The sequence below is a fragment of the Numida meleagris genome, chromosome 1 (assembly GCF_002078875.1).
Source record: "Numida meleagris isolate 19003 breed g44 Domestic line chromosome 1, NumMel1.0, whole genome shotgun sequence".
NCBI classification, from domain to species: Eukaryota; Metazoa; Chordata; class Aves; order Galliformes; family Numididae; genus Numida; species Numida meleagris.
This window is the reverse complement of record NC_034409.1, coordinates 170,318,438-170,342,611: the sequence shown is the minus strand read 5'-3', so window position 1 is coordinate 170,342,611 and position 24,174 is coordinate 170,318,438. Positions and strand designations below refer to the sequence as shown.

The following is a 24,174-nucleotide window of genomic DNA, read 5'->3' as shown; positions in this document are numbered from 1 at the left end:
GCTGGACACCAGAAGACAGCACTGGCTGACGTTGGACATTATCCGTGTACTTAACACACCTCACTGCAGACATGTCCTAAACAAAGAGCTGACTGAGAAACATTGAAGGGATTCCACAACAAATGTTAACTATTAACAAACAGAGCTGCTCCATGCCAGAGCTTCATTCCACAGTCTGTGAGGTTCTTGTCCTTTTATTAGCATTTGAATTGATTTATATTATACAAATGACATTTAGGAAAATGAGCTGCCCATTATTCCGCAGGGCTCTCATTAAAGATAACCCTTCCTTAGACTGCCTGATGGCGAAGTTCCTAAGTGGATCAGTAGGAAGCACAGAGGGAATGAATGAGCTTCGTGGTGACTACTTCTAGTGGTGACTGCAGGTAATTAAAAAGACTGTAAGTGTTGGGAGTATTCTAGGTCTAATAGTGGCCTAAAAGTATTTTAAAAACACCTAATGATGGAGTCAATTGAGCTTTACAAATCATTTAGGATATTAGCTTGCCCCTATGTTAATAAGTAGCTTCTTTGTGATGGAGGAATTAGAATTTAAATATTGACTCAATAGGTCTTTAAACACTTTTCCTACTTCCAGTGTTGGCCATTATTAAACCGCAATGTTTGTGCAGATTGTAGCGCAGAAGCCTGTTCAGTATCCAACAATGTTGCCCTGCAAACTCATTAGCTTTCAGCCTCTGTGTTCATGAAAAAAATCAAGACAAAATAGATGTTGAACACAGTGCTACAAGCTGAGGGCAAATCCAGGTGCTAGGAGAACGTGGTCATGTTTGGGAAGGAGTCACTACTTACTGGAGACGCTGGTGCTTCTGAGGAAAGAACTATCTGTCCAAATTGCAAAGAGTTTTATTTTTATCTTGGCTCTTACCAGACCTGCGTTCTCTATATGTAAATGTTTACAGTGTACATCTCAGCTGGACAGCCAAGGATCTGATTTTCTAGGGGAGGATTTAGTTCACTTAACTGTTGTGTGCCTGTGTCTTAAGAGTGTAATGAGGCAGCCCTTTCTGTGCTAGTCCCTAGATTTGCCAGCATTCAAACAGAGAAAAATGAATGGATTTAAGGCTATCAGAAAAGGTCGCATGCATCTAACTCATGTACATAGACTTCCACGTATAAGAACACCCTCTGGAGGATTTCATAGTCATCTACGTCTTTCCATTGACAGTGGAGTTTAAACACTTCAGAAAGCCTAATCCTAATGACTCTGACGTGCAAGTTGGCGAGCAGCATCCAACCAAGTGCGTCAATGTATACATTACAGTGCCTTGGCAAAGACAAAAAGAACCAGCTACAGCTCCTAACCAGGAAGATAAAAGGAGAAAATTGGATAAAACATTTCTGTGTTGATCAATTTCATGACAACAGGAAAAGTTCAGAATCTTGCACTTAGAAGCCCAAAGAAGGTTGGGATTGCATCAGCTTCTTCAGTCCAAGTTCCCCAGGCTGTGGTACACCCACAAACCACATTAAGGAAGAAAAGACATGGTGAAACAAGCAGACAGCAACTCCTAAACATACTGGTGAGCGATACAGCAATTCTGCTGGCAGCAATGCAGGGGAACCATGAAGCTACTTGCTTACTGCACCACTTGCTCCTTGGAGCAGGTACAGGGAAACATATCAAGAACCATCAAAGCAGTAACAATAATAATAACAAGTTTCCTATACTCTTCTGTACTCTATGGTAGAAAGTCCACTCCAGACATAATGTCTGATGGGAAGCCCAAGGGCAGTCAGGATAACAGGGAGCCCAGCTGGACTAAATATTAATCAAGACACATCTTCTCACTGTGCCTTTTCCAGAACTTCAGAGTTCCCCACACCCACCCAAAATGTTCTCCAGTTCTCCAACCTGCTGCTCTGGACTTCAAGGCAAAGACAGTGCCTTGCTGACTGTAGCACAAAAAAAATATTTATAGTAGCTTTGTAAGGACTTTTTTGTGCTCTTGTCACTTGGAGGATACCCACACATTTTTCTGCTGTGCTGTGCCTTCATCCATTTTTCAAAGCTTCTCTGAAAATACCTTTTGTGCCTTCCTGTTTCTTTTTCTCTGTTTAATGCTACAACCAAACATTTGGCTTTGCAAAACATTTGGAGATCCATTATTCATAAAAGCCTGTCCTAAGGAAGGGCCAGCTCACTCTGTGCTGTTTGCTCAGAAGGCGAGAAGGAGAAAGAGCAAGAGAAGCATGAGTTAATTACTGCGGAGCAGCAGAGCTTCCCACCACCAGCCTCCTGCGTGAGGTCCTGATGCACTGCCAAAGCTGTATTTTGCTGACAAGTCCCCTGGGGCTGCTTTAAGCAATGGCATTGAGCAGCTCACAGAACATGAACACAATGAGCAATAGGACATCAGCGATGTAACCCATGCTAAAAGACATCCAGAAATGTCTGTGAGAAGCACAAAAACCTTTCTGCCTTGGCACTTTGCATGGCTTTACAAGCTAGGATGGTGTGTCCTAGCACACGATGTGGGACATCCTGAGCAGATCTTCATCTGCCTTCTGAGCTTCCCCAAAGTCCAGCATCATCAGTGGCCACACCTGATGCATTCACCAGCACTTAGGAATCTCCTCATTCCTCAGTGGATTGAACTCTAATCCTCTGGAGTGAAAAAAGTCCAAGGGATCACCATTTGTTTTTTTTACAAAGCACTAATTCTTTGACCAGTGCTAGCAACAGAATGCCCAGCTCAGCACACTTCACTGCTGTTTCATTTCTTTTTTTCTCTTCTTCTTCCTGCTTGACCTCCAGGGAAAATTCCTGCTGTCTGTCCCAGTTTGCAATTACACTGCTGGAATAATTGAGCTGTAATGAGAAGAAGCATTTCCAAAGCCAACTGTATCCTGGGCCGCATCCAAAGCAGCGTGGCCAGCAGGGTGAGGGAGGTGATCCTGCCTCTCTGCTCTGTGCTGGTGAGGCCTCACCTGGAGTACTGTGTCCAGATGTGGAGTCCTCAGTACAGGAGAGACATGGAGCTGTTGGAGCGCATCCAGAGGAGAGCCACAGAAATGATCCAAGGGATGGAACACCTCCCTACGAGAACAGGCTGAGAAAGCTGGGGCTGTTCAGCCTGGAGAAGAGAAGGCTGCGAGGTGACCTGAGAGCGGCCTTTCAGTATCTGAAGAGAGGCTATAAGAAGGAAAGGGACAGATTTTTCAGCATGGTTTGTTATGATAAGTCAAGGGGAAATGGTTTCTAACTAAAAGAGGGAAGATTTAGATTGGATAAAAGGAAGAAGTTTTTTACAATAAGGGTGGTGAGGCACTGGAGCAGGTTGCCTGGAGAGGAGGTGGATGCCCCATCCCTGGGGACATTCAGAGTCAGTCTGGACAGGGCTCTGAGCACCTGTATGTGTCCCTGTTCATTGCAGGGGGCTCAGACTAGATGACCTTTAAAGGTGCCTTCCAACTCAAACAGTTCTATGATTCTTGCCTTTTTCCCTTTTTGAGTAGCAAACATTTTGCTTTACTGCTTTTGCTTCTCCCATGTCTCAGAGCATTGTGCCTTGGCCCCAGTCTATATGACAAATCAATATGAGAATTTCAATCATCACCTGTGTCTGTTTACAGCTGGTGACATCCAGGACACAGCATTGCTTCAAGGAGTCAGAGTACACAAATAAGAAAGGATATAGCAGGTTCTCTGTTTTTGTTAAAATGGTTTCAGCAGGATTCTTCACCTCTATAATCCAATCACTGCTAGCAGTGCAGTAGGTGTCCTCAATATTTCTTTCCTTGCAGTTTCAACAGGTTTAGTGTGTTATTGCCTCAGTAGCTCATGCAGTCAATCAGCCCACTGTGAAATGTGCCCTTTCTGGCAGCTGCTGCACATTGAGCTGAGTCAGAAGTCTACTTTCAGGCTGGGGATACCAGAGCATAGAATCACAGAATCACTGAATCGTTTGAGTCCAACCCCCCTGCAATGAACAGGGACACCTACAGCTTGATCAGGGTGCTCAGAGCCCATCCAGACCGACCTTGAGTGTCTCCAGGAATGGGGCATCTATTCTCTGATCTTTTTGTGTTCCTACACCCTAGAAATGACTTTGCCCCTTGAGCAACCAACCCTAAACACAAACCAACCAGCCAACCAACCCAAACGTCTAACTTCCTTTTTCTTGGTGAAGTATGGAAAGAGCATTTCTGCCATGAAGAAAGCCAAACCCATCCCCTTTGTATGTCACTGACATCAAGGAGAAATTTGGTTCATTCTTTGTGAATGATTTTCCCTTTAAAATTTGTCCCGTATTTACTTATTCAAACACCCTGTTCTCCCCAAAACCAGCTCTGTGTCATGGCATCCCAAGCTGCTCTTCTCCTGCAGCCCATATGAATAAAAGTCCATCTCATGGCAGTACCTCCACAATGCATCGTAAGCTATGAGGCTCCCAGAGAGCAATTCGAAATGAAGAACAACCTTTCCCAACAACCTTTTCAGAACTGCGCGTGGACATTAGCCAGACACAAGACCGAGCTGCAGAGGTTTCATTAAACTCCCCATCTGCTCTTCGCACTGCTAACTGCTGATTTATAACCCACAGTAAAGTCATTTGGCCCCAAACAAATCGTTGTGGCTCAGATGAGTGCACCAGAAGCCAGCTGAGCCTTTTCTCCCAGTGTTCCCAGGCAGGAACGTGTCCTAGCCAGGCAGCATTGCCCAGCATTTATGATTCCAGAGTATGTGATATCGGCAGTTATGCCACTCTCCAAACAAACCAGCAAAGCCGGATTTTGTTCTCACTTATGACACTTTTTAGGCTTTGTCTCAGTTGGGGCTGGGCACAACTATTCCTTTACTCTTGTGTCAGCGATGGCACTGAGGGCCTCAGTAGCTGTTGCGAGAACTTGGAGGAGTTTTTGGAAGGACACTTGCAAGTTTGTTTTCACCTCCCAAGGAGACTGCTCTTTGGGGGGCCCAGCTCCTGGCTGCAGTGCTGTGATCTGCCCCAGAGCTGAAAACTCCTCCACGGGAGACCCTGCATTTCCCACGGGCTGCCTGCCCGGTTCGATGTTCGATGTGCTTTGGGCAAGAACCAGCCTCGGGAGCTGGAGACCGGTGCGTGTCAGCTGCGTGATACAAGGCTACCGTGGGACGCAGCGCCAGCCTTAAGGATGGGCACGTAGGATGGAATTAGTGATGACTTACATCCAAAAACCAGCGGAATAGAAGGATTCCGGGCAATCTGCGAGGGGACCCCGCAGCGCAGCGCACCCACCGCCCGCAGGAGCGGGGGCCGAAGCGGCCGCTCCCCTCCTCGGGCCGCACGGCACCGCACCGCCCCGGGGCCGGGGCCGCCCGCGGGCAGGGGACGGGCGAGGGGCGGTCCGGGGGCGGTGCTGCCTGCGGGGCCGCGCGGGACGGCGGCGGCGGCGGCAGCGGAGCCGGAGCCGGGCAGGGGCGGCCGCAACGGAAGCGGAGCGGAGCCGGGCGCGGTGAGCGGAGCCGGAGGGAGGGGGCTCCTCGGAGCCCGGCATTTCTGCGGGTCTGGTCCTCTCCCTGACGGCATTGTGGTTTGTTTTTTTTTCTTTTAAGGGAGGTTAGCACTTGGCTTGGGTTTTGTTTTATTGGTTGTGGGGTTTTTTGGTGGTGGTTTTTTTTTTTTTGTTGTTGTTGTTGTTGTTGTTGTTGTTGTACCGTTCGCTCGCGGGGCCGTGTCGCCGGTGTTGGTGCTCGGCGCTGCGGGGGCTGCCCCGCTTCTGCTAACCCGAGTCACCCGGTGCCCTCCTGCCAGAACCCAGAGCGATCGGCTTGCACGCGGGTTTGACCTCAGTGTGCACCGGGCCCGCGTTTAGTTGTTCCCAAAGGTGCTTTGGCAAGAGCCCGGTTTTGTCCTTCTCGACTCCGCGCGTTGTCAGAGTGCTCGGATGGAGCACTTTCTCGTTTTGGAGGAATGGCTTTGGCTGGAGGCAGGCAGGGATGCACAGGTCGCTTTCTCCTTCCCCGAGACGCTGCAGCTGGGGCTCGGGTGATGCAGAGCGTTGGGTCGGCGCTGTGCATCGCCTTGGTGGCTCTCGGCACGAGGAGTGATTGCCACACGTGTGCTCGTTGGCATTGTTTGTGGGAAGATGACAGCAAAGGAACCGCTCCCTCTGCAAATGAATTCTATAACGCCTATCCTGCGGGCTGGGAGAAGAGCAGAGCTTAGATTACACAGTGCGGAAAAATAAACCTGGAGGGATGCACAGAAACGCGCCCTTTCCAAAGACACCGGGGCCCAACTACAAGCTGTGGGCTGTCGCAGTACCATCTCAGTGGGGATAACGAAGTTTGGGACAGAGGGAGCAAAGCAAACTCTTCCTACCCTTGCAGACGTTAAGTGTTAGTGAGAGGGAGATGATGAAAATACTGCCAAAAGCCTGGGCATGTGCCATACTACTTAGCATGTATGTAAGTAAAGAAAATTAGGAAGGCATAGTGAGTATTATTAAATACAATTTGTAGATATTTATAGCAGAATGGGACAAAGATGAATAAAAGAGGTGTATAAAATCTGGAGTCTAGAGCAGGTACATGGTGCTGGCAGCTTAATTCCAATAAGGGATCCAGCTGGAGGATGGATATGGGTTTCCTTACTATTTTGCTTTTCTGCAGTCATTTTGACCCCGTGCTGGGTTTTCTGAGCCTGAACAGTCTGAAATGAAGGACAGTCTAAAAGCACCGCTCTCCTTCTCTCTGCTATGTTGTCTAGAAGGGCCTGTCCCTGTTAGGGATGGTGCTGCTGACTATCGCTGCATGTCTGCTCCAGTGTGCAGGCATGCCTGCCTGCAAGCTGCTGCCTGCCGTGTCCAGGATGTTTGCACTGCTGTCAGCAGGAGAAATGCTGTTGCACCTACAGCTGGTGAGGAAGGGGTCCTGGGCTATTTCAGCATCCAAGCGTACTCTAATATCATCACCCATTTGGTGGGTGCAACGTGTATGGAAATATTTGGCATGAGAAGTTATTGCTATTTGCATTTCGTTAACCTTTTCAGACGTAGAAGGCTGACCGGGGTAGCTGGTGTCTGCCAAATGTCTTGGTTCATAATTGGGTCTTAGTGGTGCACTGCAAATTATAAATGGTGTTCTGTGCATTCCCCATCAGAGGCAGGAAGCAGTGCAGTTCTCCTGGCGCCCCACCGACGCGGAAGCATGGGAGGAATTAGCTCAGCCATAGAGCACATCTAGTAGTTACTGATGTTTCTGATGGGTTTGTGGCTTGGAATTTAAATATTGAGAAGTTGTGACATTTTCATCTCCGTCTCTAACACCCTCCTGCAAGCACTCCTGCCCTTGTGTCTTCATGACTGCAGTTGCCTCCTTTTCCTGGTTTGCACAGAGGAAATCCTGTTACGGCACAGCCTGTCCGCAGCACTGTTGTGAAAAGCCACCTCTGAGCCTCGGCTGCATCTCCCCTCGCTGTCATCCTGCTGTTTGTTGTCCCTTCCCCACTGCATCGGACACGCCAGCCTCAGGCTTCACATTCAGCATCCTGGCTGGTCTCCTGTAGGTGACATCCCACCTCTCCTGCTTTTCCAAGACGTAGCCCCTGGGCTTTGATCACCCTGTGCTCCCAGCATCCATCTTCCTTCCTATCACCTTTGTATTTCCCTGAGCTTTTCCTTGTGCTTGCTTGTGGCTTCGTATAGGTGTGTTGTCCATCATGTCATTAATTTCCTTGATACATCCCAACACGTCCACTTTTGATGCCTTCAGTGGCTGTCTGATGTGGAGACAAACCATCACCGCGCTGCCACACATCCCTGTCGCTGGAATTAGTCTGGGGCTGGATTTGAGCACAATGGTGTCCTCTAAGGCTGGGACACCTGAGAGGCAGTGTTGCACAGATAACTCTATCTGGCACCAGCAGCAGTGCCCTTCCATGCTTTGTGATTAGTATTAGCTCTCTGCACTTGCTCCTTTTGACATTTCAGGTGCAACCCTGCCCCCTTATGCTTACACATCACAGCTTGGTTCGCTGCAGCGCCTTTTGCAACAGAGTTTTATCATTGTGTAAGTTACTGCACACCGCTTTGCAAGTGGTGAAAATATGTAAATGTTATGCACGCACCTATAGAGATGGTAATGCCACAGCCTCTTTGTCAAGGGAGGGCATGCTGCCTGTGTTGGTAGGATAAGAATGGAGATCTTTTCCATTATACAGCTGAGAGGACACAGAGAATCAAAGCAGGAACGTTGAGTCGGGGAGCAGAGTTACAGCAAGCAGAGTTACTGCGATGGTACATCTGTGCCCAAATTCACAGGCATTCAAGCTGTCAACCACAGAACATTGTCCGTACCGAATCTGCTTTTCTGGGGAGAAAAATTTCTGAACCAGAATGGTGCATTAACAGAGAGTTCTGTTTAATATATCGCGCAGTTTCTGTCCTAGCTTTATTCTGTGCCAGGATTTCTAAGACTTAGGTAAAGTCTGCTTGATATTTGAGGGCTTCATGGAGGCCATGTATTGTTTTTATAAAATAATGCAAGCTGTGTGTCATCTGAATTTTACAATATGAAAGTGTTTTCTCTTTACTCTGGACTCCACTTCCTGCATAACAGTATCACTAATTAGGGGCTAATAACCCCCTTGACTTTGTTGAGGGCCACTAACTGTTCAGTGGGATGTAGTGCTGCAGCACCCTGGGGTTAACAGAGACCTGAAATCTATTCACTTCCAGATTATCCACATTTAGCCCTTTGGCTATATTCCTGGTAGGTGATAGGGATGGGGCCTGGTATTTCTGAAGGTGTTTTTCCCCTTTCCCAGGAGGGATGCAAACCAGAACCCTGCAAGGTGTTAGCTTCACAGGTGACTGCAATGGAGAATGTAAGCCAGCCTTGATAATCAGCACTGCTTGCCCTGGGGCAGGATGTTTTTTTTATCTGACAGTTTTTTCTCTGAATAAACTATGCTGAGGAGCTGTCCCACAAGAAGTCCACGCAGCTTCAGGGGGAGCCACCTGCCCTCTGCTGCACTGGGTCTTTGGGCGCAAGCGTGGAGCCCCGCGCCAGTCCCCTTGCTGCAAATACAGAAGTTGCTGATCAGGAGTTGCTGCTAAGAACTAGGCACAAGCTAACAAAGCTTAATTAACTTCTGTTTGCTCTGAGATTAATTGTATCACCCCTCACACTCACGCTGGGTGGTTTCGTGCCCCAGGTAGGGTCCTCTGCAGAGCTCTTTACAGCCTCTGCAGGGAGGGGCAGCAGGAACAGAATGACAGCTGAGAAGAAAAAGCTGAAATATTTTCATATATTTTCCTATATTTCCACTGAGGGAAACAGGCTTTCACTGAATGTTTTTTGGCCTTCCTTTTGCCCTGTGAAATTGTGCAGTCATTCCACTAGACACTAAATTTTCTACTCGGACAAAACTTTCAAATTTGAGGTTGCCAGAGATCAGACAAGAAGCTGTTCTGTAAATACAGAAACAAAGGAATCCCGATCCCCCTGGGTTCCTCTCCCCTTACCCTGGATCTCCTTGCCAACCTGCAGCCTCCAGGGGCACCCACCAAGGGGTCTGTTGCTTTGGCAGTGGCATCTGGGTCTGTGTTTAACTGCAGAAGTCAAGCAGTGAGATCTAAAGCCATTAGGGGGAACCGCACGGCTGTTTGAACGTGTCTTCTTCCTGATCATCTGTTGTCACTAAGCTGTCAGAGCTTGAATGTCTTTGAGATTTGGTTGAATTTGGCTGAAGGTGACCAACAGGAGCAAAAATAGATCGTGGATCATAGAATGGCCTGGGTTGAAAAGGACCTCAGAGGTCATCTAGTTTCTACCTCCCTGCCATGGGCAGGGTTGCCAACCACTAGACCAGGCTGTCCAGAGCCACATCCAGCCTGGCCTTGAATGCCTCCAGGGATGGGGCATCCACAACCTCTCTGGGCAAATAATATAAGAAAGACATAAAACAGTTGGAGAATATCCAGAAGAGGGCTACAAAGATGGTGGAGAATTTGAGGGCAAGGCATACGAGGAGTGGCTGAGGCCCTGGTTTGCTCAGCCCAGAGCAAAGGAGCTGAGGGGAGGCCTCATGGCAGCTGCAGCTCCTCTCAGGGAGCGGAGGGGCAGTGCTGAGCTCTGCTCTGGTGGCTGCGACAGGGCCCAAGGGAACAGCATTATGCTTTATACTGCAACTCTAGTGTGTTTTATCAGCTCAAGATTTTGTAGGCTCTGTTTCTTTCTCCGTGTTGGGGACTGGGGTATTGTATTGGGTGAAGAGCTGGATGGGCAAGAGCAATGCTCAGTGCACATCAGCAGAGATGTCTCCTGCAGAGACTAAGGAGAGTTGAAAGGGAAGCAAAACCATTTATATTTGTTGTGTTTTAAGTCTGTGTTGCAGAGAGTTGTGCCTCTTTCCCCAGGGCAGCCATTCTGAAAGAAACAAAGGGAAGAGAAAGGGTCTCTACTGTGAGTAGATGAAATTACAGGGCATAGGATAGAACTCTGTTACATGAGGCAGATTTGCCAGCGAAAAGCTTTGCAGTGATTGTTGCATCCCTCTCTCCATCCTACTAGCAGCACCTGCCTCAGCCTGCTTGCTCCCTGGCCAGGCAGAGGGGTGCACTTACTGCCCTCACACCCAGGCAGGATCTGGGTCCAGCCCTGGGGATGCCAACCTGAGGCTTTAACTGCAGCCCCACACTTCTCCTCCTTGATGAGGAGGTGGTCAGGAAGCCGTCTGCCTCTCTCTAGGTGGAACATCATGACATAGTCACTGTTATCAAATACAGTGTTATCAAAACATTTGCATTTCAATGATGCTGACTTTTAACAGCTGCACTGGATAATTTTCTTTATTGAACTTGGACAGGCTTAAACCATAAGTGATTCAGTGATGGAAGGGATGAAAGCAACATAACAATGCATTAACATTCATCCCCAGAGATCTGCTTCTCTAATGCAGTTCAAACCAAATGTGCTGAAAGGGTAGCGCTTTGAGATGTTTAATGACTGTGACTGTCTTTTCTTTCCTGGAGGGGAGTATCTTCTTGAAAGTGACCATACTTTGTTTTAATCTGTGCTGTCTGGGATTGTTTTTCAAATATAAAATCAATTTACTTTGCTTTATTAAAGACAGTTCAGGGGCCAGGTTTTCATTTGAAGTATTGAATGAATTTAGAATGCAAAAATCTGCTAGCTTTCCATGCGTACACACAATATTCAGTTTGGGGATTTCAGGTAAGTGAATTTAAACTGCAAATTGTCTGAAATAAAGAGAAAAAGAAATGATGGTGTATAACATAGAAAGACCTGATTCCTGGCAGGAGTCTTCAGATGATGATGTGAAATGAACTGGAATGGAGATACACAGCTCTAGTGCTTATATATATATATACTTATAGCAGTGCCAGGGGACAGCAGGCTGTCATAGTCCAGGAGCACCTCGCAAAAGAAGAGGGGAAGGGTACTATTGAGACATGTCAGTAAAGCACAGATTAGGAGATAAGCATGATTTTTGTATTATGTATGCAGTGCTGAAGCTGTACAGCTAGCAGAAGTGTGGCTAGCAGAAATGAAAAACATGCCAAGACTCCACTCACTTTGTTTTCCTCTGAAATTTCTGGCACTGAAAAGAGTCAAAATTCAGCACTTTTCCTCCATGTTTTTGTTTGTTTGTTTTTTTGTTTAATTAATGTATTTATTACAAAACTCTTTATCTTCTATATATTTGCTTTTTTATAGGGGCTTTTCTCAGCATGCAGTCCCTTTAGATTTGGGTGCGATAACCAACCACATCCTGCACATTGGACTTTTGGCTTGCATTCTTCTATCATCCTGCATGTAAGTACGTTATTCCTTCTCTTTGTTTGTACTTTTAAGGAGAATGTTAAACTGACAGTGACTGAAAGGATGGAAGCTTTAGGTCTGATCTCAGGTCATGATGACTTTGCACTGATATAAATAACTATAGTGTGCAGATATATGGGAAATGTAAATGATGAAGGCATTCTGAGCCTATCTGAATTAATTAAGTATCCTTATGGCTCTGAGGGGTTCCTTTTCCCAGCCCCACACAAAACCCCAAACAAAATATAACTTGATTTTGACCTGCAACCAAGCCATCTGGGCTCTTGTCTTCATAGATTTTTAAAATCATAAATTTAAATCATATTAGATTGTAATAAAAGATGAAATTAGATCATAAATTAAAGGGAAGACTTTGCTTGCGGCAGGAAATAGATTTTCCTTTTCCTTGTGTGCACTTTTATATTGAGTAAGTAGGTGATTGATCCTGTTTCCCAGGCAGAGTGGTAAAGGGATTCTGTGCTCCTGGAGTGTCCAGAGACATGAAGAAACAAAATCCTATGTACTTGTGGCTTTTCAATTGCCGAAGGCATTTATGAAAGAATAGGAAGAATTAAGCATCGTATTCTTGCTAAACTCCAACCGAGCAGTCATTCTTTGCCTTTCCTACCTACTCTGTCTACGTTTTCAACCAAGTAAAATATTGTTAACTTCTCTTCTGTCTAGCACTGTTGTCTGGTTTAGTTGCAAAATGTTAAAATTATACATTTTTCCAGCATAGGGCAAACTACTTTTCAAGGCTGGAGGGTTCCCTGTATGTAAAATTAATTCAGTCCTTTGGTATGAGCACATAAAGGTATTTCAATCGCATTAAATGCTTTGTGTTGCATGTGACTTGTTCATTCGTGGTGAAATAGTCCTATACGGTGAAGGAACTGAATGCATAAAACAAAGGTGGTGGAGAGGAAGACAGACAAATTAAACAAGAAGCTGTCTGGCCTTCACATCTATATCAAATTGAGAAACGTTGTGAGAAGTCTTAATCTCTTTCACAGATCTAGTGAAAACTCACTGCCAGCTTTTGGAGGCAGTAATAACACCACAATAATAGGACTGAGGATGGAGGCATCTTTAAGCATCAGGAGATTTCATACTAGAACTGGTATCACCTGGGCTGTCTTCTTGGAGTCTACACAATTACTCTCCTGTCATGTCTGCTCTGAAGCTGAACAAAGGAGAGGGAGGATTGTTTTTCAGGTCATGAGGGGATGATATCATTATCCACTCAGTCCTGGCTCTGACTTACCAGAAGGACAAAAGAGAGCAGAGAACACATCTGTGAGCAGTGCAAGGAGCAGCCTCATCCCTGGCTCCCTCTGTGCTTTCCTCTGCTTCACACATGTGATCACTGCAAGTGTGCTTCTTCCATCTGCACCTCTGTGTCCCTCAGGACATGTATATGTGCCAGCAGGGGAGCAGGATCCGTGAAAGGACAGTGTGCATGGAGGGAACGAAGCCTGGTGCCCTGAGGCTCCGTGGACAGATGCCCATGGGTGAGCTTCACCAGTTCCTCCCTGGCTCATTGAAAGACTCCCTATCCTCCCCAGGGCCATCTGTTTTGAAGAAGATTGCAGAAACCTAATTTTTTCATTGCAACCCTGCCCATGGCTGTGAGGTTGGAGCTGTCTGATCTTTAAGGCTCCTTCCAACCCAAGCCATTCCATGATTTATCCTCTGCCTCTGTGCTGAAATCAGCCAAAATGGTTTGAAGTTCTTAGGGAAGGAAGGCAGATGAATCTCATACTGATGTCTGAAGGGAAAAGGAAGCTTGCTGTTGTAACAGTTGTAAAAGCAAATTAAGCTCTCCACTGCTAGGAGTTGTTTACAATAAGAAAATGACTTTTTAGGATATCTTCTCACCTGTAAAGGAGCTGATGGAAGATCGTGACAAAAAAAAATTATTTACCCAAAATTAAGAACACTGATTTCCTTTGATGTCTGTTTGTCTGTCTGCTTAAACACTTTGAAGCCTGTGAAATAACCAACGTATTTCTCAGCCTGTAGTCACAAAAAGCCAGGAAGAACAAAGAAAGCAAAGTGCTTATCTATGGCTGATAAACTCCAAAGAAAATGAATCTACCAGACTTATCTTTCCTTCCTGTTCCTCATTGTTAGGGACTCAGTGTTTGTGAGTATGTACTATTAACTTATATTTCACTGTGTCTAGAGAAATAGAGTGGTTGCATCAAGGTATTCAGAGACATACAGCACAGGCAAGTGGATGGTAAAGGATTTGTGACACTGGGACATGTAAAAGCTATCTGTTTACTTCATGACTTCTTGGATAGCACTGCAGCCTCATTTAAAATTCACGTTAGATTGAACAGGGAGATGACTGATATCTCAGCGATGTTCAATATTAAACTGCATGTGTTGTGCGTAGTTGGGCACCCAGGACATATGCTAACTGATGAGACCTCCACACTGACCACACTGCAGTTTTCAGAAGTAGTTTTTATGATAGGTGCCATCAGAGATGTGAGCAGTTGATAGCTTTGGCACACCTTCACAGGCATGATACTGCATGGCAGCTGGGATTTAGCTCTAACGTAGTGGCAGTTTCTTAATCTTCACTTCCCCACTTTGTCTTGCTTTCTGTGAAGGTCAGTTTGTCTGTCTCCCACTTACCATAGAATAGAATATAAGAGATGACAATCTGCAGCCAGGGCTGCTTGCTGTATCTGTCCCTTGGAATAGGAGTGAGTATCATCACCTGTGGAAAGTGATTTATACACAGGATGTGAATAGATTAACAATGCACAAATGGAGGATAATACTTGCATAATGGTCTGTTTGAAAAGTGAGTGTGTATAAAGGATAACCTGTATCTAGCAAAGCATTGTGTGCTGGCTCTCATGTTTGGGAGCTGAAAAAGTAGAATAAAATTTTTCTCTTTTATATCTAAAGTCAGCAGAGAGTGGAGGTGAAGTCTGTGCCTTTTTTTTTTTTCAATAGTGTGTCAATCTATATTGGTCGTTTGTCCATCAGAGCAGCAAAGCTATGTAACCGTGGAGTAATAGCAGGGTGAAAATTCAGCCAGATTGGAAAGACAGAGTATGTGTGGCCTGGGACAGCAGTGGGATTGGACTCGGTGACTCCTGAAGGCTCCTCAAGTTGCGCATCCATGTCTTGGAATTACAGAAGTGCCTCTGAGAAGGTTGTCTGAATCCACCTGCATCACAAATACTGAGTCTTCCTGCAGACAGGTCCCAGTTCTCCTGTGGCAGGAGATCATTCAAGAAGCACAACAAAGCACAAGAGGAGCAAAGTCTCCTGTTTTCAGAGCAAGAGTTCCTTTCCATTTCCAGTCATTCAGCAGTAGTGCTTTAAATTATGTCTTCAGCTTAAGGAAAAAACACCTTTCCAGGAGTAGAACAGGGAAAAGTAGGGACCAATACAGAAGTTGAATCCCTTGATCAGTTTACAGGTCTCAGAAGACAATGAGTTTACTGAGGTTAGCCACTTCCAATTTTCTCATTATACTTTTAAGTCAGTAACAAACTTCATAATCATTTTTCTGGGACCAGGTTTGGCCTTGATGTTACTCTGCATAGTTTTCAGAAATGCACAAACCCATTCACAATGGAAGAAAGTGAAGCCAACATCTGGCTTTACTGGAGGTTATTCCTTTGGGAGGACTAGATCTCAGAAGAGAGACAAATGGTTGCACTACTTACCTCCTCGTTTCAGAAGGAGCAGGAACCTGATCCAAGGTGGTAGCTGTTGTGCACAGGATAGAGCTGCTCTTTGAAGCCAGAAGGCCTGGTTTGCCTCGTGGCAGGGGTTTGTGCTCTTCCAGGGCTGTGTAGCTGCATTCAGTCCAGAACTGCACTTCCCCCTGACAGTCACCAGCTGAGCTGCTCTGTCTGATTTCTAGCTCTTTCTGAAGTGCTGGGATTGCACCAGGGAACTTCATCAGGAATCAGCGTTGGATCTGTTTTATTTCTGTACGCTTGTTGTGCCTTTCCTATGAATGCTGTTCAGATGTTTGGAGACAATATGGTCATGCTCCCATAGGACACAGCTGTTACCTTACTTCAGTGGGGTACAGATGGTTTGTAAAAATCCTTTAAGGCTGAGCAGGACCCAGTGTTTTAAGTGCTTATTTTTTAAATGCATGACTAAAAAAACACACTTTGCTTTTTTATACTTCCAAAAACATTACCTAAAGAGTCACTTTAGCTGAAGATGTACTGAATGAAGAGATCCATTTATGTGTTACGTCCCTGTGCAGTGTGAGTGAGGCAGCTGGGATCTGGGCCATAGTCTTTTGGAACTGGAGTTGATGGTGCCTCTGATCTCACCACAAAATACTCAGTTAAAAACAGCCCAGATGGTATTGTAAGACCAATAAGGGCTCTGATCTAGCACAGCATTCACATCTCTGCTTAACTGTAACCTTCTGATTAGTCCTCTTTAAGACCATAAATTTTGGACTTGCTTCAAAGGAAGTCCTATGCCAAAGTTCTTCCTTGTATCAGGGCCAAAACTATTAATGGTAAAAGTAGAACACAGCAGATTTCAAATTTGCGAAGAATTTAAAGGCTTTTAACTTCTGCCATATTAAAGAATTTATGTGAATTAATTCCTTAAGTTATTATAGGGAAATTCAATTATTAATGAATCTGCTTTTCATTATGACGAGTAATCAAGGATAAACATCTTCGATATCAAAGCTTATCTTTTAAAAATGATAAATTAGCTGTAAGACACTTAACTGCTTCCAGAACATGAAATGAACATGTATTGTTCCGTTAGTTAATTTTGGATCACTAAATTAGAGCTAGTTCAAAAGGAGTATAATCTCATAAGGATCTCTCTGTTCAGTCTGTTGTGATTCATTTCATAAGGTGCTTGTAATAAATACTGCTTCTTGTTGGGATAAATACTATTAGTGTTATAAAATCATTTCTTTAAATATATTTTAGGCATCTGTGTGAGTTACATACCACAAGGGTAGGAATATTGTTATCTGGTATTTGCAGATGCAGTTTTGTACGCCTGTATATCTCATAGGCTTTTGGGATACTTGATTAAGATTACCAGAAGCTCTGCAATAAAACAACATCTGGAATGTAACCTTTTGTCCATCAAAACCTTATGGATGTGAATATATTAGTAAATTAATCCAGGCCAGGCCATAGGCCTGTCATTAGCTCTCCTGTTGAATTAATAGCACACTTCCTGGCATGGTTTCAGCCAGCTAGCCTTCTGCAAGCCATGCCTGGACATATGTGAGGTTAGCAATGGCCATCATTCACTCCCAAAGGCAGCTGCAAGTTGGCCATCCTGTTCATGGACATAGAGGGAGTTTCTTTCTTTCTGCTGATGACAGTTTGCTCTCCTTGTTGACATGATAACCAATGGGATTTCCCTCAAAGCCTCTAGCTGTGAATTAGTGATAATTTTATTAAGCTGAAACCACAGGACGAGGCCTAAAGCAACGTCAAGATGGGAGGGACCATGCTAGGAACTTCGATCTGCATGCCTTCCTAGTGGGGATTGCCTTCCTAGTGGGGAGGAAATCTCGATTCCTTTCCTTTCTGTGCCCAAGCACTGCCCCAGTGAGAGGTTGACCACGGATGGGGCAAATGTTTTCAAAAAGATGAGAAATGTAGACTGGATGTAAGGAAGAAGTTTTTTACATAAAGGTAATGAGGACTGGCAAAGGTTGCCCAGAGATATGGTGGATGCCCCATCCCTGGAGATATTCAAGGTCAGACTGGACCAGGCTCTGAGCACTCTGATCGAGCTGTAGGTGTCTCTGCTCATTGCAGGGGAGTTGGACAAAGTGACCTTTAAGGGTCCCTTCCAATTTTGTACATCTGTGATTCTATGACAGATGGATAGAAGGATTGTATGTAGATAATTACATAGAGAAAATGAGCTTCATTTCCTGCACACTTACACCTTGCATTATCTATTCTGTATCAAAACAAAGGCAATGGCTTACTGCGTTTAATTCAGCTAGAGCATGTCAGCTTTTTACAAACAATCCTCTATTACTAAGCCTTCTCCTGCTCTTCCAGACTGCACGTGGAGACTGACCACACTGTTTTCTTTAAAAAAAAAAGCAGCTCAGCATACCTCAGTCCGCTCCTCTTGTTCTGCTCTGAACTTGAGCCACCAGAGTTTCCAGGTTTAAACACTAAGAAGGCAAAGCTTTGCTGCTCTCAGATAGTCCCCTTTATTTCCTGAGCTCCTGGGGCTGCCTGTTTCCTCAGGATTTTGCTTGTAAGTGTCAAAAGCTGCAACACTTCACTGAAACGTGCATGCCGTTGAGGTGAGCTTCACAGTATGAGTGTGAGGTGCATTTTGATCTTTGAAACCATTGGATCCATTTCATAAATAAGAAGTAAGGTCTGGCAGATTTTCACACTCTGGTCACCTCGGGTAAGACAGTATGGAATAAGTGGCTGAAGGTAGTGGATTGATCACCCATTCTGATGTTGTAGTGCCTTCCTCTAGGCTGGCAAACTGATGTCTTGAGAGGGGTTTTTCATTCCTTGATTAGCTTTTATCCACAAGACAAATGTGGATTCTAGTATGTCTGTCCCATATGAAGTGCAAAGCTATTCTTATTGGTCTGTTCTTCAGTCAAAGAAATCCTAGGGAAGAATCAGTTTTATAGGATTTATCTTTATTCCTGCATTTTGGCAAACATATAAAGACAGTAATTGACTAATGCCTCAAGAATTGCAACTCTTAAGAACTGGATCGTCTCAGATACACATTAAATAACATTGGCTAGTAAATTAATCTTATTGTTTTTTTTTTTCCTTGCAGTTCTGAAGAATACACTATTCCTTTGCCCTGGGCTTGAGCAGTGAAGGCTCAATCTGATCACTGGCTGACTTGTTATCTCTTCGCTGTGATGGAAAAGTGCTCATCTGAAGCAAGCCCTCTGTTATGCTGCTAAAACTGCCTTTGAATACAAGATCTGTGGTGATTTTTAGAACACAAACCCCAAAATGTCAGAACTCGACCCTTCATCTGGATATGTAGGGAACATGGAAAATGGGACTTTTCTGGAGCTATATCCCACATCACTTTCAACATCTGTGGATTCATCACCTGGCCGTTTATCCAATGTCTACGTCTATGTTTCTATATTCCTTAGTCTCTTAGCTTTCCTCCTTTTGCTATTGATCATTGCACTTCAGAGGCTGAAAAACATAATTTCTTCCAGTTCCTCGTACCCAGAATATAACAGCGACGCTGGAAGTTCTTTCACTAATTTAGAAGTCTGTAGTATTTCTTCCCAGCGGTCTGCTCTTTCAAACCTTTCTTCGTGAAACTAAATGACAGGGAATATGTAGGGCATGGAGAAGCTTTGTCTAGTTTCTAGGGGAGGTAGCGCATGCAACATTTGCCTTAGGAGATGGTGATGAAAAGGTGGCATTTGAAGTTTACTTATTTTTTTCTTTCCTTTTCTATAGTCTTCATTTTCCCTTTTACTAATGTTGATTTTCATTTTGGATAATGACTCTTAATCATTGTTTAACGCCTGTAATTGTGATGCTGTCTTTTTCTCACACGTATATGGTGTCCATTAGGAGTATTCCTGCCAAATTGTAATGGTTCTAAGTAGATGTGTCATTTTTTTCTGCTCTGGTTGTGGCCCCTTTCCTGGTTTTGTATCAGTAATACTCTGTTTTTCCTTTTTTAATTAGATAAGGATGAAATCTCTATTGCAAAAGTAATAACAATGAGCTTAACTTATAAATATAGTCTGTGGGACAATTTAAAGTTGTTGACATTGTTTCTTTTATAATTTTTCTTGTCTTTTTCAGTATTTATTGGTGTTTATTAAATGCAACTAAAATCCATCTCCTGAAGAATGTTACATTTGTTTATTTGTACTTCCAGATCATTCTGGATAAAGTGTCTGTATTTCAGTTTTTGAATCTCTGAAATTGTTGGTTAAATTAGTAAAACAGCTACAATAACTGTGCTCCTTGCTGAACGTGTAGAGGTATTTTTGGACTACACTGCAAATAATTTGCTTAACGACTTGTTCCTCTGGGGGGCAGCTTTTGCTGCTGAATCACAAATCTCACACAACTCCTTTCCATCCTGTGCTGATCGTACAGCCTGTTGGTAATGGGTGCCAGTACAAACCAATGGTTTCTTTTAGGAGATCCATATACTGTGACTGTGGCTAGTAGCTGAGTAGCTCCTGGGACTATCCTTTCTTTAGGCACAAGATATTTGCATAGCCAGCAGGAACGGAAATTAATTGGACTGGTGAGGGCTTACTGGGGCAGATTTTGCCTTATATTTCACACATGCACACTGGGGTGGAAGAGGGCACAACGAGGTGTTCCGTTCATAGGCAGACCTGTGCTTTGACACTAAGGAGGTGCATCATGTCCTTGCAGAGGGTGGGAAGAGCTGGGGAGAAGAAAGGCAGTGGCTCTGCTCCATTTTACCATGAGCATAAGGACAGGCCAGAGATGGAGGACCTTTCCCAACCATACTCCTCTTTGCTTTGCCGTAGCCTGGGTTATGATCTGCTCACCTGCAATATGTTAGCACTCAATTTCTCCAGTAAGATAACGAGCATTATTGTGAACAAGAGCCTGGGGCCAGATGTAAATTAAATCAAATGATCAGAAAGATGACTCAAAATGCCAAATGTGATCTACCAGGATTGCAGCCCCATGCTGTGCTGTGTTACTCCTTGCTGTCCTGATTGCAGTGTGTGAGCATAGCCCAGTCCTGCCACTCAGATCCATGAAAACGCTCCTCTGATGGCAGCCTGAGAGTCACTGGAGAGACCAGAGGAAGGCTATGGAAATGCCACTGCTGTATCTGTTACTGGGGTAAGAGCGCGTCTAGCTCTGGGTTGTCAACCAGACACATTCTGCCATTAGCCACACAGACTTAAAAATATATTATATTATATTAAAAATATATTATATTATATGTAAATATAATCATTAAAAACACAGCTGTTCAGTGCCAAACAACATGCAGATGATGTTAGAGTTGCTGCTTTCAGTTTTTCAGACTGAACCTGCAGTATGTGGGTAATTGGTAATCGATGATGGCGTTGATTAGCTCCTTACAAAGAACAAGGAACTTGCTGACCAATAGGTAAATTAAGGCCACAGAAGCTCTGAGACAAACTGTTTTTATGAATGTATTTTGGCTCTCAAATATTTATCTGGACAAAAATGCCTTGTAGGTTACTTTTCACTGTGGTTGATGGTAGGCCTGGGAAAAAGATTGTAGTATTGAAAAGTAATCAGCAAAGATTATTGCCATTCTGAAAGCTGTTCAAAATCCCAAATCTGTAACAGAATGTATTTGTGTTAACAGACAGGCAAACATTCAGATATCTTCTCTTACCTACAGAGTTGTAAAACTGTTGCTTCCTTTACTGCAAATGCAGGAACTGAATCAAAACCAGAGATGAGAACACAGTCTGAGCTGGGTGTTTTTTCCCAGTGGTAAGGTTCTTTTTAACAGCTGATGCTTATGGTTGCACAGATACTTACTATTAAATGCAGACTGTTGTGAACACTACTGGCTTTGTTCAGTGAGCCACTGTCAAACTGCAAAAGAGCAAAAATTGTTTTTCAGTTTGCACAGAATACAAAGGTGGCTGGAAACGCACATTTGATTTTGCTTTGTCATTTACTAGATGCTATTAATTTTTTTCCACTCTTCAGTGACATGGGAATATATACAGTCATGTTTTCAGCTGACTCACACCTGTTCGTCTCAGGACAAGATTTAAGTATAGACAAGTTGGATCCAATAGAATAGCAGCAGGAGAAGCCACAGGCAGAAAACACTGTGGATTTGAGGATTACTAAGCATTAGCTTTCCAAGAAAAAAAGAATAGCCTGACCTTTCACTTGAGCGAAAGCTGCAGGGATTTTCCATGATGGTAAATTGAAAAACAGATTAGATCACTCATTTTCAAATTTCTTCATTTTCTCTCTCTCTCCCTCTCTGTCACTCACACACCAAAAGATTTGGAGAAATGGGCAGAGAGGAATCTCACGGAGTTCAGAAATGAACAAGGCAAGGTTTTGCCCTGGGGAAGAACAACCCTAGGTGCCAGTAGATGCTGGGGGCGGACCAGCTGGGAAACATCCCTGCAGAGAGGGACCTGGTGGTCCTGGTGGACACCAAATTGGCATCTGGGCTATCAATGCACAATTGCTGCAAAGAAGGCCAAGAGCATCCTGGGCTGCATCAGTAGGAATGCTGTCAGCTGTTTGAGGAAGACACTGACAAAACACACCTGGAGTGCTGGTTCCAGTTCTGGCTTCCCGGTACCAGAGAGATGTGGGTTTCCTGGAGCAAGCCCAGAAAAGAGCCATTAGGCTAATTAAAGGATGTCCTATGAGGAGACGGCTGAGAGAGCTGGGACTCTTCACCTAGAGAAGAGAAGGCCCAGGGAAGGAAGGACAGGGAGCCAGGCGTATCTCAGTAGTGCCCTGAAAGATTTTCCTCTGTAAGCTTAAACTCCTGCCTAGTTTTCCTACAAATATCTTTTAACTTGGAAATGATTCTTACCCTCCTTCCACACAACATGAATGACTCCTCTTGCCTTCTGACCCCGTGGTGCTCTGGTGAGGATGATGCCCATGGAGCACCATGGTGCTCTGCAATTGAATCTTTTTCCCTTCAAGGTCTTCTTTTCAGGGAGACCACTGGGAAAGACATCTGTGTGGGGAGGTTATTTACAGAGCCCATACACCTCCCATTCTTTGTGGTGGGACTATTTTGGCTGCATCTTTTACAGCTGCCTAAGGAAACATTGAGAAGCAAGGCCCAGCTGTGCCCAGAGCTGAATGCCCTTCTCATGCTTGCATGCTTGGACACTCCAAGAAACATGGGCTTTTCCTTGCCTATGTTTTTGGCATATGATAGAGCAGGCTTCAAGCTGCCGTACCCTAACTAAACTATGGGATGCAGCCAGTCTGCAATCGCAGAATCATGACAGAATCATAGATTGGTTTGTGTTGGAAGGGACCTTGAAAGATCATCTAGTCCTACCTGAAATCAACAGGGAGACTGAACAGGCCCAAGATGCTCCCCCAGTATGGGGCTAGGCCAGAGACACCACAGATGCCACATGAAGATGCTTTCAGGGTGGCTCCCAGCACTATGTTTTGGAGCAAAAAAGCACATCAGCCTGCAGTGTGTTTGCTTTTGGGGCCAGGTAATCATTTTTGCATAACTCTGGGAATCGCCAGGCAGGCAGGACCAGGTGTGATGACCTACTTGTCACTTCTTTGAGTTATTTCTTTGTTTGGAGGGAGCTGAGCACTCGGTGTAAGTCTGAAAGTCCAAGCAGGTGGTCACCAGCACCTCTAGGGTCACAGAGTCACAGAATTGTAGGGGTTGGAAGGGACCTCTGGGGTACCTCACCAACAAGCCGTTTGCCAGGCTCTGTCTTGAGCCTGGGCCCAGCAGTTGCTGCTGAGTTTAAAATAAGCATCTCTCATGTCTTGGAGAGCTTCAGACACTTGTTTCAGAAATGTACTTTCTGTGCCAATCTGATTAAATGGATTAAATCCTTGCTGGTCTAATTCACCAAAACAGCTTCATCAGGATTCAGAAGGTGGAAGCAAACACTGAGACTCACAGATAATATTAAACCAGGCTGAGCTGCAAACACTTGGCAGGGCAGAGGAATAATGCCAGCAGAAGCATGGCTGGAAGCAAAATGAGATGCAGTCTGAAAAACAGACCGAGTAATGTCTGAGGCAGAAACAAAGTGGAAAAGGAGCACTCCAAGGGTGGGAGAAACATGGGCAGCAAGGACAGAAAAGCATCTTCTGATGAGAGGGCAGTGAATTTGGCACAAATGGACAATACCACAGCAAAAAGCAGGGTTGCCATCCGCATGAGGCACAAGGTCCCTTCTCTTCCCGTGCTTGGTGTGGATGCCACAGGCGTACATGGGGACAGGCAATGGGCAGTGGGGCACCAAGGCCAGTACCTGTGCAGGTGGCTTTGCTGCCTGTGGTTGCACACCTCCAGCACCTCCCTGAAAGCCAGCTTTTCTGCTGCTCTCACTGCTGCTCTTCTACTCTTCAGCCCTTTGCCAGTGCATACCAAAAGACTGAAGAATTAGTTACACAGATAATTTTAATAATTTATTTAAAATATAAGCTGCTTCATACTCAATATATCCCACTCTCATAATGGGCATTTATTCATATTGTGTGTAATTACTTTTACTCTTTAAGAAGTTTTGTTTGGAAAATAACCTCCGAGTAAACATCTCACTGTATTTCTGCGGGGATTATTTTCCTTCCTTAACTTCTCTACATTTGAGGAATTTACAAATACACTATTCCCAGTTATACCCCTATGTAACACTCACAAAGAACTCG

At 44.7% G+C, this 24,174-nt stretch overlaps 1 protein-coding gene across 2 annotated transcripts; it reads left to right on the top strand.

Annotated features, from left to right (window-relative positions):
* On the top strand, positions 5,397–19,641 carry SERTM1 (serine rich and transmembrane domain containing 1). 2 transcript variants are annotated; one of them, XM_021377646.1, is made up of 3 exons: positions 5,397–5,460; positions 11,690–11,788; positions 18,599–19,641. In XM_021377646.1, the coding sequence occupies exon 3, from the start codon at positions 18,784–18,786 to the stop codon at positions 19,105–19,107; it is 324 nt and encodes a 107-aa protein (XP_021233321.1). In that variant the 5' UTR covers positions 5,397–5,460; positions 11,690–11,788; positions 18,599–18,783; the 3' UTR covers positions 19,108–19,641. The 2 variants fall into 2 exon arrangements, with proteins under 2 accessions (XP_021233321.1, XP_021233330.1); XM_021377655.1 differs by having other exon boundaries at positions 5,433–5,538.

Excerpts from the sequence above, each read along its gene's own strand:
- SERTM1 (XM_021377646.1), top strand. The coding sequence starts at position 18,784 with ATGTCAGAACTCGACCCTTCATCTGGATATGTAGGGAACATGGAAAAT.